The sequence below is a fragment of the Pieris napi genome, chromosome 18 (genome assembly GCF_905475465.1).
Source record: "Pieris napi chromosome 18, ilPieNapi1.2, whole genome shotgun sequence".
In the NCBI taxonomy this organism is placed as follows: Eukaryota; Metazoa; Arthropoda; class Insecta; order Lepidoptera; family Pieridae; genus Pieris; species Pieris napi.
In genome coordinates, this window is record NC_062251.1 from 4,492,456 (window position 1) to 4,508,071 (window position 15,616).

Genomic DNA, 15,616 nt, shown 5'->3' on the forward strand with positions numbered 1-15,616 from the left:
TGAAGACGGGTTGGGTGGGCCTTGTCAAACCTGGACCTTATCCAGGAGGTACTACAGAAGGGACAAGTTAAAAGTACCCATAGCCCACCAGCGAGAAATGTCATGAAAGTGGATGAATCGAAACATGTCAGGACCATAGCAGGTGGAGATTCGTGGCCTATCCCTTCGAGTATAAGACGTTATAATATAAGTAAATTAAATACTGTTAAGCAGTGTGACCTTGACTGAACAAAGCTTTAACTGGCATAATAATATTAATTGATTTAAACTTCACAGAAATTCGTTCGTTCAAGGGTAAATGAGAGAGATAATTGTAATTACAGTTAAATGGAAAAAAAAATATTCTGGTTTTATAAATAATCACGTGTTTTTTTATTGACAGGCCTCCGTCGTCATTACAACTCGAGCTGAAAGTGACTTTTTAAATGGAGCATGGAGCATTGAGCAGGAGCATTCACTCATTCGAATAACAATAAAGTTTTTGTTTATAGACATGACTGTAATTTTTAATTAAACATGTGACTTTGTTTTAAATTTTACGGTTATATTTAGCTATTATAGGCACGCAACGAAAGTAGCGAGCACAAACTAGTAATATTACAAAAACTGCCAACATTTCATAAATACATGATTAAAGAAAAGAAAAAAAAAAACTTAACTTTAATCCGGTTAAAAAGTTTTTTCTTTAAATGTGTCAAGGAATAAATCAATAAAAGACAAATATAAATACATGATTAATAAAAGATTTTAACTCGATATTGTTAAATTCTCCACATTTCATTGGCGAATGCTACACGCTCGATATTTATCGTGATATTTATCGAGATATTTATCTGGTATTTTTTTAGTATACTACACACTCGATACGAATCGCGTCAGTACGACGGTAAATTTCATTGAGTACACTCGTACGTTTCGTGTTACAATATTAAGAAAGCTTGCGTTGTCATTATTATTATTATTATCACTATATGCTGACATATATGAATATCCAAGACTTTGGATTGTAAACATTTTCCGCTGCAGCACCAGATCGTTTCAAATCTGTTATTATTTAAATTATTTTTTGTAGTTTGCCTAGTTTGCATTTGAGGTGTCCCATACTTATAGGTAATGTTTCTAATACAAGTATGAATTCTCTATATTATTCCGCCTCCATATATGCGCGTCCTCTTCCATCGCTGGCAGCATTAATAGTGACGCGATAAATATCGACCATACACTAGACGCTCGATATTTATCGACGATAATTGATACAGATCGTGGATTTTTAGATTTCTAGAAATCCAGCGATCCGTATCACGATACGTGATACGCCTGTACTATACATCGTGATTCTGGATTACGATCCAAATATCACGATAAATATCGAGCGTGTAGCATTCGCCATTACGATTTTCATGTAAACAAATATTTCAAATCTCTTTCCAAACTTGACTCTTTACTTCTAATGGTGCAACTCATCATTTTTCTTATGCTTCGCCATGTGCGTACTCAAACTCTTCTTCCAATAAAACCTATCCCCACAGACATCGCAATGAAAGTTCTTAACACCACTATGCTTCACCAGATGTCGCCGTAACAAGATATTATTAAAAAACTTCGCGTTACAAATCGTACATTCCACATTTTTCTCCTTCAAATGCGTCCGTCTCACGTGATCTCTCATAAACGATTCCCTCGTAAACAATTTGCCGCAATACGTGCACTTGTGCCCGGAATTGTGGGCATCTATCAGATGCTTCTGCCTCGAGTACTGCGTCTCAAACGTCTCTGGGCACATCGGGCACTTCGCCGCTTTCACACCATGCTGCTTGGCCATATGCATGAAGAGCCTCGACGGTATATCACAGTCTAAACCACACACACTACAGTTGAACTTCCCATCACTATGCCGCCGCCATAGATGAACGCGAAGATTCTGTTCCCTACGAAACGACTGTCCACAGTGCACACAAATATTTTTATTATCTGTATGTATCGTGTTCATGTGTTTAAGCAGTGTTCCGAAGAATCTAAAAACCTCCGAACATAGGGGACACTGCATATGATCTTTAACCAAATGGTACGGTTGGAGACATGTGTTAATTGTTTTATCGTAATTGGCGTCGTGTTTTGAAATCAAATGATTTAATAATGCGTCTAAATCATTAAACGTCTCAAAGCAAAGCTTGCAAGCCAGCGTCGCTATATCTATTTTGACCGAGGATTCCGATTCGCGGCATTTGCGTATACTATTTCGTACGTCGCATATCTGATGCGTCATTATTGTATGTTCTCTTAGGGAATTCGGATCTTGAAAGTCTTTAGAACAGAAGAAACAATTGAATTTATTCTGGAAGAAGTTAAAAGGTATCGCCGTGGACATAGTTATGACTATAGATATATTCTCGCGTAGCTGTTTAACGCTCGTACGTTTAGGAGCGTCATACTTAACATCAGAATCCATAACGTCAACATCATTGTCATCAAAGACAACTTCGGCATTCCTACAATTCCTAGAATGCATTTTCAAACCGATATCCGTATGAAACTGTTTGAAACACAATTTACATTTCAACGATCCGTCATCCGGGTGCTCGGTTTTCATATGTTTACGTTTCAGCACAGCCGAGGGTAGTTTCAAAAAACATATATTACACCGCGACATATGACGATTAATCTTATGCTTATTCAATATGTTCAATGAGGTGAATGTCAAATCGCACGCATCGCACACGAAGCCGCCTTCCCTGTGATAGTTTTTCGTGTGCGAGAATAAATCTCGCTTTTTATTGAATTTCTGTTTGCACGTTTCGCACGTGAAGCTGTTTTTGGGATGGTTACTGTTGACATGAGAGACAAGATAGCCGAAGAACGTGAATTTCGCTTCACAATTCAGACACGCAAGGTCTTTAAGTCGATACTCCTCGAAGGGCATCTCAATATCCCTATCGTACTCCACACTATGTTTCACAACTAAATGCTCGATAACCTCACTTATACTAGGAAAAACCTCTTTACAAATCTCACAACTGATTTCAGAGACATCTATCTTTATTTCCACGTTACTAACACCTCTTATTGCTTTCAAGGAGTGTGTTCGTATGGAACATTCGCCATGTCCCTTAGTATGTCGCATGAGTTCGGTGAATTCCTCAACGTACTTGCTACAATAGAAGCAAAGATACTTTCCGCGAAACTTAAACGGAATTATTGTTGTTTTATTGAACAGGGTGACTAGGTTTCGTCGTATTCGCATCGAGGATGGGAGGCCGCTGTATTTACGTTTATCTGGAAAGAAATATATAACTTTAAATGTACCCTGTCAGAATAAAAAAAAACAAAAGGGTACATTTAGAGTCACACAGTTCCCAATATTGAAAAAAAGATTTTTTAAATAAAAATTAGTGGTATAGATTCTCGTAAAGCAATTATTTAAAAAAATGAGCATGTTTACTTCAGGCTTTTATAATTTATTTATCCAGAATTTTATTTTTAAAGAATGTTGACTGAAAAACACATTGAATTTAATTCTTCTTATTCTAATAAGGTCCCGAATTAATACATATTTTTAATATAATAAATCGATTATTTAAATCCGCTTATCTTAGTTCTAATTAAAATTGTTTGGGAAAACTACCCTCATTATATTCAAATCGAACTAAAGTACCTTCCATTTTTTTCTCACTCTCTTTCATTAGAGACGAAAGAGTGCCGATTGGACTGATTCATTTGTATGAGTAGGTTAAGTTGTTCCTGACGTCTGCACGCTTGCGAATTATACGTATTTAAATACGGTGTTCTACGATAGACAACGAAGAATGAGTTTCTTAAGGAAGCAGAAAATACATGTTCTATGATATTAATATTAAGATTATTATTAATAATATATAATACTGATTGGCATCTGTGAGAAATAGTTCAAGTAGCTAGTATTGTAATAGATTAAGTATAAAACCATCTAGTGCCCCAATACGAAATCGTTACGCCTAATACTTCGAAACATGCCTACTATTTAAAATGTCACATGGGACATGGTGTAATGGTTGCAGCTCCTTACAAACATTTTGTAAAACAAAAAAATGGCGATTCTTCTCTCCCGTTCTACGCCCTTGATTTGAGAACTGGCAGTAAACGTAAAATTAGAAGCATTTATATGTATTTCTTTACTGACAAGTCATCTACCTATGTGATCAAATGATTTTTTTATTTTTTTATTTATTTAAGGTGTCACTTTCCGCATTTAATACGCCCATTTGGCCCTTTTTGCATCGTGGCTAATTAGGCCAGCCTAGCAGACCGACCTCACCTACAAGGAATCTATACTATGCACTTTCATATGCAACCTCAAACTGTTATTTTGCGCAAACATTTGATTACACACAGGACAAACATATTTTTTATCATTGTGTATCCGCATATGATCTTTTAAGGTTTGCTTCCGCGCATATGCCTTCTTGCAAATGCTACATTCATGCACCCTCTCCCCAGAATGTTTGATCATATGCTTCTGCACATGTGTCCGCGAAAAGAATTTCTGCCCGCAAACCGTACACGCAAAGTTCTTTTCTCTCAGATGCACTTCTTTCAGATGTACCCTCATTTTGCTCAAAATTTGAAATGATTTTTGACAAACTGGACATTTTATATCCGGACCTTCAATGTTGTGAACAAAATTATGATGCTTCTTTCTTAACGTATAATTTTGAAATGTCTCAGCACAGTAGAAGCATTTTATTGATTTGTCTTTATTATGAACTTTCCTTTCGTGGTTATTTCTTTGCGTTAGTGAATCGAAGGTCTCTGAACATAGATTACAGTGGAATGCTGATCCATGGCTCAGTGAATGGCACCTCAGCCGATCTTGACTTAGAAAAGACTTCCCACAGAGCTCACAAACATAATCCCCATAATGTTTGTTCATATGCTGATTTAATTTGATAAAATATTCGAATGTTTCCTGACATTCCGCGCATTTGAAGACATTCTCTTCTAACTTATATGGTACAACGCCGAGACCGAATTCATTATAGACCTTATTATGTTCACTTCTACTGTGTTCTACTATATCGTTGAGGTCATCTAATTTCTGATCGCATAATCGGCAACGGGTGTTTAGCACATCAATTTTCACTTTTTCGTCCCGTTTTAAGTATGAAACAGCTGATTGGACACTAGATTTTTCATGATCAACTTTTGTATGCTCTTTCAAAGTGCCGATATCTTTGAATGGACGATGGCAAAAGAAACAAAGATATTTATGTCTGTGCCATTTAAAAGGTATAACGGTAGATGATTCTAGAATTATTACCGCATTCTTTTTCATAAGTCTATTTCGTTTTGTCGACGAATATGATTTTATATCCTCTGCCATATCTTGGCGTTTTGCACCTAGAAATTAAAATTCTTTGAGTACGCCCGCTCCGATTCTTCAATATGTGACACCATCACCAAGTCATACAAAATCTCATTATTAATTTCACTTTCCTTATAAATAACTTTATTTTTGATAGTTTTATAATTTATATCGTTAAAAGTGTCTTAATTATTTATTTTCAACCATAGAAGTCGTTTCATAATCATATACATATACTTTTGCTAGTGTTTATAAATGATTTAAGCCTTTCATTCCAAAAACGGTTACCAGTCTATACTAATATTATAAAGAGGAAAGGTTTGATTTTTTGTTTGTTTGAAATGAATTGGCTCCGAAACTACTGGACCGATTTCAAAAATTCTTTCACCGTTGGCAAGCTACACTATTCCCGAGTTGTGTGTTTCATTTAAAAAAAAAAATAGGGATGCTTACTAAAACTTGAAGAATCTAACCCAAGGTGTAAAAAAATAAACAAAAAACCTTCAATCGTGTGCGCTGCGAAAACTATTAATGATAGAACAAAATGATGTATTACAATTTTTCAGGACACATCACTATCTATAAAAAATATGCCGACAGCATGTCTCTATCTTTTATAGTTATGTCGCAATAAGCGTCCTTTTATTAATTTGTTTTTATTAAAATACCACCACTAGAAAAGGCTCTTTATTCGTACCTAGGTATTGATCCTTATCAAAATAATTACCAACGTTTTACATTAGCTACAATTTAATGGCTTTTACCACCAAAAAAGCATGGTGGATTGGTGTTCTCCTGCCTTTTCTCTTGAATAGTTTACTACTATGTAATATAACAAAAATCTTAGCCACAGCAACGCTTGGCCGAGTCTACTAGTCTTAAATAAGTACAAAGACTTATCAAATATACAAGTACGAAAACCTTAAAAGTTATTATCCAAAAGAATGTTATGTATGAAACAAAAAACAATCGTTTATATATTCATAATATTTTTGAAGTTATATTTCTTTAGGCGCGTTATCAAAAATTGATGAGAGTGAAATTTTACGATGCGCGCGCACAAAATTAACAGAATGAAGTTAGTTCTAGGTGGCATGAAAATCGATACTAACTATGTTCAAGTTGTATATTCTAGTATTTTTATATTTAGAACACGTGTTTCGTAACAGTTCAATTAAACAGTGTAAATAAATAAATATTATTTTGGTGTTTTTATTAAATTAATTTTATATACGACGGTGATAGTATTTACTAATAATAATATTATTGATTAATTTTAATATTTATCGCTAATCACTACTGCATTTTAGTTATTTTTTTTCCATACGCCAAACAAGTATAACTTCTAACGCGTGTACATAAGTACATACACTGTTTTTTTTTTATGACAGAAAAACGATGTATGCCACGTAATTTATTATTGCATAATTTGCTTACTATACTGAAAATTTGACTGATCCAATAATATTTGCAATATACACGCTTATGTCAAAATCAAATACGTTTACGTAGTTACGTAATTTAATACGTACCTACAGTGTTTTATACAGTTTTGATAATGCATTAAACGGCTAAACCGATTTTAAAATCCCAAAACAAAATCGACCATGTGTTTGCGTGTTGTTCCCACGAGAATGTAAGTGCGTGCTCCTATTTCACCATGCCTCCTGCTAACAGAAGACAAATCTTTGTTTTTAATTTATGTTATTATTAATTACTTAAAATGTCACATGAGACATGGTGTAATGGTTGCAGCTCCTTACAAACATTTTGTAAAACAAAAAAATGGCGATTAAAAAGAGTGGCGGAGAGTTTGGCGTTCTACGCCCTTGATTTGAGAACTGGCAGTAAATGTAAAATTAGAAGCATTAATATGTATTTCTTTACTGACATGTCATAAGTGTACATTATGTTACCTATGTGATTAAATGATTTTTTTACTTTTACTTTACAAGCTTCGATCCTCGAATTAGGTTCGACGGTAAATCATGAATGAAAATCTCCATTCAATATTGTATATTCGTGTTGAAACTCTACAGAGATTTCATAAATTATTTCACCAGTAAATACATTTTCTCGTATAAATAAGGATTTAAAAAAGGCGTGACAGACCGCTACTATAAATACCAAATCTCTAATACTTATTATTAAACTTAATTGGTATGGCCATAGACAAACATCTCACAGTAATATAGTTATAGTTAAGAATATTGGCCCAAGCGACACTCAACTAGGGTACAATGGCTTTTTCTTTGAAGGCAAAACATAAAGAAACATGTTTAAAATTATCAGGCAAAGGATGATCACCTAATTGTCTATACTTCAACCCATCTCGGGTTGTAGCGCCATTAAATTACATATTTTATATAATAAAACTATAATGAAAAAGTGTTTACCAGAGATGGGTAATATTTCTTTAAAATTTTACACTTACGCGTTCGTTATATTAATTTAATATTTTTTGAAATCATAGTATGGTTGCTTTTATTGGTAATGCTCTAAGTAAATTGTCAAAGTGACAACATTTTAAGTGTAATTTTTATATAACTTTTTTATGGCCCTGGCACGGTTTGTGCATTAACCAGCGTCAAGTATAAGATTTTTTATAATTCGTGTTTGCCTTAGAACTTCGACCGTGTTCTCCATGTACGGTTTAAGGCACTCGCCCGGTACCGCACAACCCTCCCAAAGGCCAAGAACAAATTTAAATTAAATTAAAACTTGCCCGCGAACCGGGAATCGAACCCGGTACCCCTCACCTAGCTGCCACTCAATAAGACCGCTAGGCTATGAGGCCCCCAACTTTTTAATTAAAAATGCAATAAGTTTCAAAATGGAATAGTTGTACAGATGAAAATGACTTTTAATGACAAGTATTTTGTCTATGGAATATTTATAGACTCCTATAGACTATGCCACACAGAAGAAGTGTTTTACTTATTTAGATAGCCGATAGTGGTTGATTGATAAATAAAAAACTTAATATATATATAAATAATTACGCGTCACGTTGTTTCTCCGCTATGGACTCCTAAACTACTTAACCGATTTCAATCAAATTTGCACACCGTGTGCAGTTTGATCTAACTTAAAAGATACGATAGCTTACATCTTAATTTACACCCGCAATATTAATTAATTGCAAAATATTTGTTTATTATTTGACACAATTTTAACAGATGGCGCTGAGTTGAAAGTACCAACGTTTCACATAAGCTACAATTTAATGGCATAACCACCAAAAAGCATGGTGGTCCCCATGACTGGTGTTCTCCTACCGTTTCCCTTGAATAGTTTACTACTATGTAATATAACAAAAACTTTAGCCACAGCAACGCTTGGCCGAGTCTGGTAGTGTATTATAAAAATGAGTAGGTGTTATGTGTTTATGGGATTTGACATAATATGTAAGTCATATGTCAAACTTACCGGGTTCAATCCCCGGCTGAGACAAACATCGATGTGATAAGCATTTGGTGTTGGGCTTAGGTCTTGGGTGTTTAAATATGAATTTATATGTCTATATATCTATAATATGTATGTATATTCGTTGCCTAGTACCCATAAAACAAGCTTCACCAGCTTAGCATGGGACTAGGTCAATTGGTGTGAATTGTCCAATAAAAAAAAAAAACTTACCTATTGTTAAGTCGACTTTAAATCTTAAAAACTAGATAATATTACCCATCCCTAGTATCAACAAATACCATAAACAAACCTACCTTTAGCTTTCGATGTCTTGGGTTTTTCTTCTTTCTTTTTCACTGTTTTTATCGACTTTTTGGGTCTCCCACGTTTTCCTTTAACGGGTAATGGCTCGGCTGTGACGTCATCATTAATCTCTGAAAAATCAGAGCCTAAATTATATTTACTATTTTACACTAATCACAACATTCCAAAACAGTATAAGATAAATATAATAGAGTAGAGTAGAGACTAGAGTCTGGCTAATGAAAGAAGATAACGAAAAAGCGCGGCAAATTCAAAATGTTTTAGTATGGTATCCCTAAAAGTTTGATATATTTTGTGGATTAAACTTACTTGATACTTGATTTTATTTAATTATTGAAGTTATACTTCTTTAGGCGCGTTATGAAAAATATATGAGAGTGAAATTTTACGATGCGCGCGCACCTGTGACACAACATTGGGAGTGTGATTATAGCGTACGCGAGCGAGATAGGAATAAGACAATCTACAAGTAAAAAGAAATAGAATATGCGTGAAGTTCGTATGCCAAGAATTTTGAATGACCATAATGACATTTGGCATTTACTTTTTAAACAAATAAAGGAGTTTTAATTATTTTTTCAAAGAAATTTATTAATTTTATATTGTGCAATACTAGCAAAGCTACAACATACATCTTAGTGTTTGGTAGGGATGTTCTAAATATATAATAATATATACTTTTAACTAAATAGAATTTATGTTACACTTAATGTAAGAGAATAATAATAAATAATTATTTATTTAATTTTTCAAATGTAAACTGAACTTAATTGACTATAATGACTCCTTTTTCAGTCTTTGATTATTTAATTGTAATGAATTATTTGCATGCAATCAAAAACTATTTTTAATAATGCCAAAGAAGTATAACTTCTTAAGCGCGTACATAAGTACACGCACCCTTTTTTTTTTTTACATAGTTAGTAACGTTTTTAGTATTTTACTATTGATACTTAAAATGACTAGCATTGCATGGAAAACTAAAACTATATTTATTATAAAATACAACTTTATTCGGAATAATCAAATTCTGCGAAGGAAACTAAATCTAATATATAAAATTCTCGTGTCACAGTTTTCGTTGCCATACTCCTCCGAAACGGCTTGACCGATTTTGATGAAATTTTTTGTGCTTATCCGGTATCTATGAGAATCGGCCAACATCTATTTTTCATCCCCCTAAATGTTAGGGGTAGTCCACCCCTAAATTTTTTATTTTATTTTTTTGACAAAATTTTTAATTTCTATTTTTTTTTATGATACAACATACAAAAATACATACCCCCTAACTTTCACCCCTCTACGATCAACCCCTATTTTTTTATTATAAATGATATGGCAAAACGACGTTTGCCCGGTCAGCTAGTAATCTATGAAATAAAACAAAGTTTAGGCCCGTATTATACCCGTTAACTATTCGGAAAAAATATATAATAGAAATAAAAAAGTCATGTTTAAATAATTCTAAAACTTACAAGCCACTTGTGTGTCCCAATCAAGTCTTTGAAGTATATAATTAGTAACTTTTAACTACATACCCATTTGACGACTCATTGGTCTAGTGGTTAGTACCCCTGACTGCGAATCCATGGGTCCCGGGTTCGATCCCCGGCTGAGACGACCATCGAGGTGATGAGCATTTGGTGTTGTGCTTAGGTCTTGGGTGTTTAAATATGTATTTATATCTATCTATAATATATGTATGTATATCCGTTGCCTAGTACCCATAACACAAGCTTCACCAGCTCAGCATGGGACTAGGTCAATTGGTGTGAATTGTCCAATGGAAAAAAAAAAAAAAAAAGCTACACTTTAATTATTAATTCCTTTCATAAATAAACCTTTTGTGCCTATACGTAGTTTGTATGTATTATATTAATTTTCAACAAGCTGCGATCACGTTTTAAAACAAACTCGACCCCCTACTTGAGAAACAAGGAATAAGTTCTCCCGTTGCCACCTTTTACGCCCGAACCCAATAACCAATCGACGGATTGTAATAGCCATTTGTAGATACAAGCTATCCATGGGAGGTCGTATCGGTGGATAGACCTTTGTATGAAAATGACAGTTGACGATAGCTCGATTTCAACCGTTAATTATTTTAACAGATTTTAACTTACACCAGTTTTATAAAATAAAAAAAAAAACGGTTTGTTATGTTTTAAATATACACATGTATATTTTAATGTTATTTGTACGGTTTTCAATGATTATCAAATATGAGTGAAAACTCAGTAAAATAGAACGATAAAGAGCATTTTATCCTCTCCAAAAATGGATTGTCTTCGTAGAGTTTGGTTATTGGGATGCAGATAGGAGATCGATCGACTGTCACGGTCTGATTGAAAACAATCTGAGATTGTGGATTGATTATTGGGTTTGGGCGATAGGCTATCACGGTAAAGTCATGTTTAAATAATTCTAAAACTTACAAGCCACTTGTGTGTTCCAATCAAGTCTTTGAAGTATATAATTAGTGACTTTTAACTACATACCCATTTGACGACTCATTGGTCTAGTGGTTAGTACCCCTGACTGCGAATCCATGGGTCCCGGGTTCGATCCCCGGCTGAGACGACCATCGATGTGATGAGCATTTGGTGTTGTGCTTAGGTCTTGGGTGTTTAAATATGTATTTATATCTATAATATGTATGTATATCCGTTGCCTAGTACCCATAACACAAGCTTCACCAGCTCAGCATGGGACTAGGTCAATTGGTGTGAATTGTCCAATGAAAAAAAAAAAAAAAGCTACACTATAATTATTAATTCCTTTCATAAATAAACCTTTTGTGCCTATACGTAGTTTGTATGTATTAATTTTCAACAAGCTGCGATCACGTTTTAAAACAAACTCGACCCCCTACTTGAGAAACAATGGCGTAAACTTTACGAGACCAAATTCCTTTACGCCGTAAAGGAATAAGTTCTCCCGTTGCCACCTTTTACGCCCGAACCCAATAACCAATCGACGGATTGTAATAGCCATTTGTAGATACAAGCTATCCATGGGAGGTCGTATTGGTGGATAGACCTTTGTATGAAAATGACAGTTGGAACAAAATGGAACGACAAAGAGCATTTTGTCCGTCTCCAAAAATGGATTGTCTTCGTAGGGTTTGGTTATTGGGATGCAGATAGGAGATCGATCGACTGTCACGGTCTGATTGAAAACAATCTGAGATTTTGGATTGATTATTGGGTTCAGGCGATAGGCTATCATGGTAAAGTCATGTTTTCATAATTCTAAAACTTACAAGCCACTTGTGTGTCCCAATCAAGTCTTTGAAGTATATAATAAGTAACTTTTAACTACATACCATCATCAAAGGCCATTGGTTCTTCCAAGAAGTCAAAGTTTCCTGTATCTTCCGACTGTTCTTCTGCATTTTGTTCCAATTTGAGATCTTCTTCAAACAGTATGTCCACTGTAACTTTAATTATGTAATTTTTCAGTTTTCTAATTAATTATGTATTCTTTAAGCAGATTTTAGTCAGTTATAAGACTTTATCAGTTATTTATATCAACTATATAATTATTTATTTAAAGAAATCCTACACTGCAAGATGAAAAAAAAAAGTTTATTATGGAACATAAGATACAGGTATCACTTATTCCACGTCATTAAATTTGAATTTTTAGGCATCCCTACTCATCGGCAAAGAAGACAGAGGGTGTAGGGCGAGAGAAAAAGCTGGCGTAAAATCATCATCTAACAACACTTATTTTAAAACAAATATCGCAAATGAATTAGAAGTAGCCTGTCTAGTATAATCGTTAACTTTATAGTAAGCCTTTTTACACCACTTTTCTTTAATGTATTAAAAGGCAGAGATAAGACTTAGCCTGAACAACATAACGCTTATGTCAAAATCCTAAATATTATGAATATACAGAAGTCATGCTTAGTATGTTATTCAGAGAAAAAAAATTTATTGTGAACACCCGTATGTCAAAATCTTATATGTTTTTAACACAATGGAGTTCTAATGACTAAGGGCTAACATTTATTTTTAATCATACATTTAGTACTATGTCTAAACTTAAGATTGTGCTCTTAAGGGTTTTAAAAACATATACAGTTGAAACCAATTATAACGACATCGTTTACAACAACCAATCGGTTATTACAGCCAGCCACTGCGTTTATTTATTTTGACATTTAATATCTTCTTACATACCTCTTTGCTTAAAGTCACCTCGTCCCACCATATCCACAAATTTTTTCTCACATTCAAGAACCTGTTTCTTAAAATTGCAAGCATCTCTGAGCCGAGTGATACAAACTTCACATATAAGCCTATTTGTGCCATTTGGACCTTCATTGTTTTGTGATATCTAAAAAATTTCTAAACTGGTAAATTTAATTAAAGATTCGCATATAACTTGCAATTGCTAGCAAATGAATGAAATCAGTAAAAAAATTAACTTAAGAATGTATTTACATTGACGGCACCATCACATAAATTATATAACAATAATCACATATACATTTTAAAAACTTATACTTACGCTTATATCAAAACATTCCAACAACATATCAGCATAGACCTCATTTTCTCCCATCCAAATGTATTCAGTGGCCAATTCCTTGTAGCATCCTTCTGAAAGACAACACCGGCATAGTCCCGGATTCTCCTTTACAATCACATCATCAAACTCCATTTCTAATGTGAATTAACAGTCCATTATTATTGAATACTTTGTCTTAATTACATAAACTTAAGGTAGTTTAGACAGTTAAAATTCTAGGAAGTTTGATTTATTTACAATATATTTCTTTTCGTTTTGAAATTTGTATGCGCCAATCGCCATTTTGGTTCTCAGTTTCTCAGCACAGAATACAGATTAGGCAGCTAGAATACTTATGAATACTATGACAGTGACTGTTATGATAAAATGTCTAAAAACAAAAATATGTGCGTTTTCCAATTACAGAGCATAATGCGACTCAGTGCCGCACAATGCCGCATAATGCTGAAGCTTAATTGGAACGTGAATTAGTTTTCAAATGCATCAGCAGAGTGCGCTAAGTCAGTGTTGAAAAAAAAAATGTTCTGAATAGAGTTAGCAACCTCATTAATTAAGGTTAACAATAATAATTGGTTGAAAACTTTTTACGCTTATTTTAATAATCAAATTATTTCATTAACATTTTTTTACTGAAATAAGAGAAAACCTTTAAAGAATATAAGGTTTTAACAAGCTAAATTAAAAGTTTACATCATTTACGTTTTGAGTAATTTTTTTAAATGATTTCTAAAAAAATTATATACTTTTTCAAAACCATTGCAATGTTTACAAAAGTATAATCCTGTAAAATAAATTTGTTTATAGATCCGAATTCTAAAATAAAATTGTATTCATATTTTAAATGTGGAATATAAAAAAAGTTACTATTTATACCTTCATCCATACTTATATTATTATTTTTTTAGCAGTTTGAAATAACTTTAATTATTTTCCAAATATACGACGAAACAAATTTTTCAACAATAAATAATATTTACTAACGAAAATTTCGATAAATGCCAACTTAAAAAAAAACACTGGTCAAGTTTCTGTCACTGTGTTGGTATTTATTGCAAGAAGCACGCGAGAGCATTACTGCATTAGTTTTGAGAGTGCTCAATTGTGCGAAGCGTTGCTGTAGTTGGAACATTCAACGTTGAGCATTCGGCTAGGGATGTGACATTCTGCATAAAAAATAGATTTTTTATTAATCGATTATTTTTTTAGCATGAAAAATCGATTAATAAATAATCGATTTTTCTTAAAAAAATAATCGATGTTTTTTATTAATCGATTTTATCCTAATTTTTGAATTAATTTCAAAATAATCACCCTAAATATTTTATTTTTCATGGTTTTTTTTCAATTAAAAATAAACAATAGAAATTATAAACACAAATTAACGTTTAAGAATAATCATCAATCGAAATTAACTTAATCTCGTTTTGATAGATTTTAGGTGAAATTTGATAAATGCTGAGTGTATCCCTTTTCAGTAGCACAATGCAGTATTTTTGTTGTCTTTTTAATTGTATGTAGCCTTGTGCTGCTGAATAAATTTATTTTACTTTTAAATTATAGTGTTCCATTCAAACTTGAGTTTTTGTTAAATTAACTGGTTTTATCCTTCTTTCGATGTTTTACAAAAAAACATCAATGCATCGAGTATATCAATACATTGTCAAAGAATCGGATTCAATGTATCGCATTGTAAACATCGTTGTATATCGAATATCCCTAATAGTTCGAGGTCCGGGTTATAAAAGACCAGACGTCATAATGTCGAGAGGTGGCAGATAAAAAATGACTATGATTGATTATCAATTATAAATTTAAAAAATCGATTAATAATCGATTATTTTATATATAGAAATCGCGTAAAAAATCGATTTTTACTTTTAAAAAAATCGATTAAAGTCGATTTTTTTAATAATCGATTATTTTTTCACATCCCTAAGTCTGGAGCATTATGCCGCTGGCCGCATAATGCGCATTGCGCTCTAGTGCTGTAATTGGAAAACGCAATAG

General features: G+C 33.2%; 1 protein-coding gene across 9 annotated transcripts in view; it reads right to left on the bottom strand.

Moving 5' to 3' along the window:
* LOC125058330 (zinc finger protein 729-like) overlaps positions 1-13,877 on the bottom strand; it is a 29,333-nt gene extending 15,456 nt beyond the window's left edge. For 5 of the 9 annotated variants that reach the window (XM_047662406.1, XM_047662405.1, XM_047662402.1 and 2 more), the window contains exons 1-4: positions 13,589-13,877; positions 13,258-13,414; positions 12,396-12,509; positions 9,061-9,180 (exon numbers count right to left, since the gene is read on the bottom strand). In XM_047662406.1, coding sequence (XP_047518362.1) covers positions 9,061-9,180; positions 12,396-12,509; positions 13,258-13,414; positions 13,589-13,741 — 544 coding nt within the window. In that variant the 5' untranslated portion in view covers positions 13,742-13,877. Of the gene's footprint in view, positions 1-709; positions 783-1,382; positions 3,274-4,207; positions 5,374-9,060; positions 9,181-12,395; positions 12,510-13,257; positions 13,415-13,588 lie in introns of those variants that run through there. The other 4 variants (XM_047662399.1, XM_047662397.1, XM_047662398.1 and 1 more) reach the window with 4 other exon arrangements.
* Positions 13,878-15,616: the final 1,739 nt, after the last annotated feature.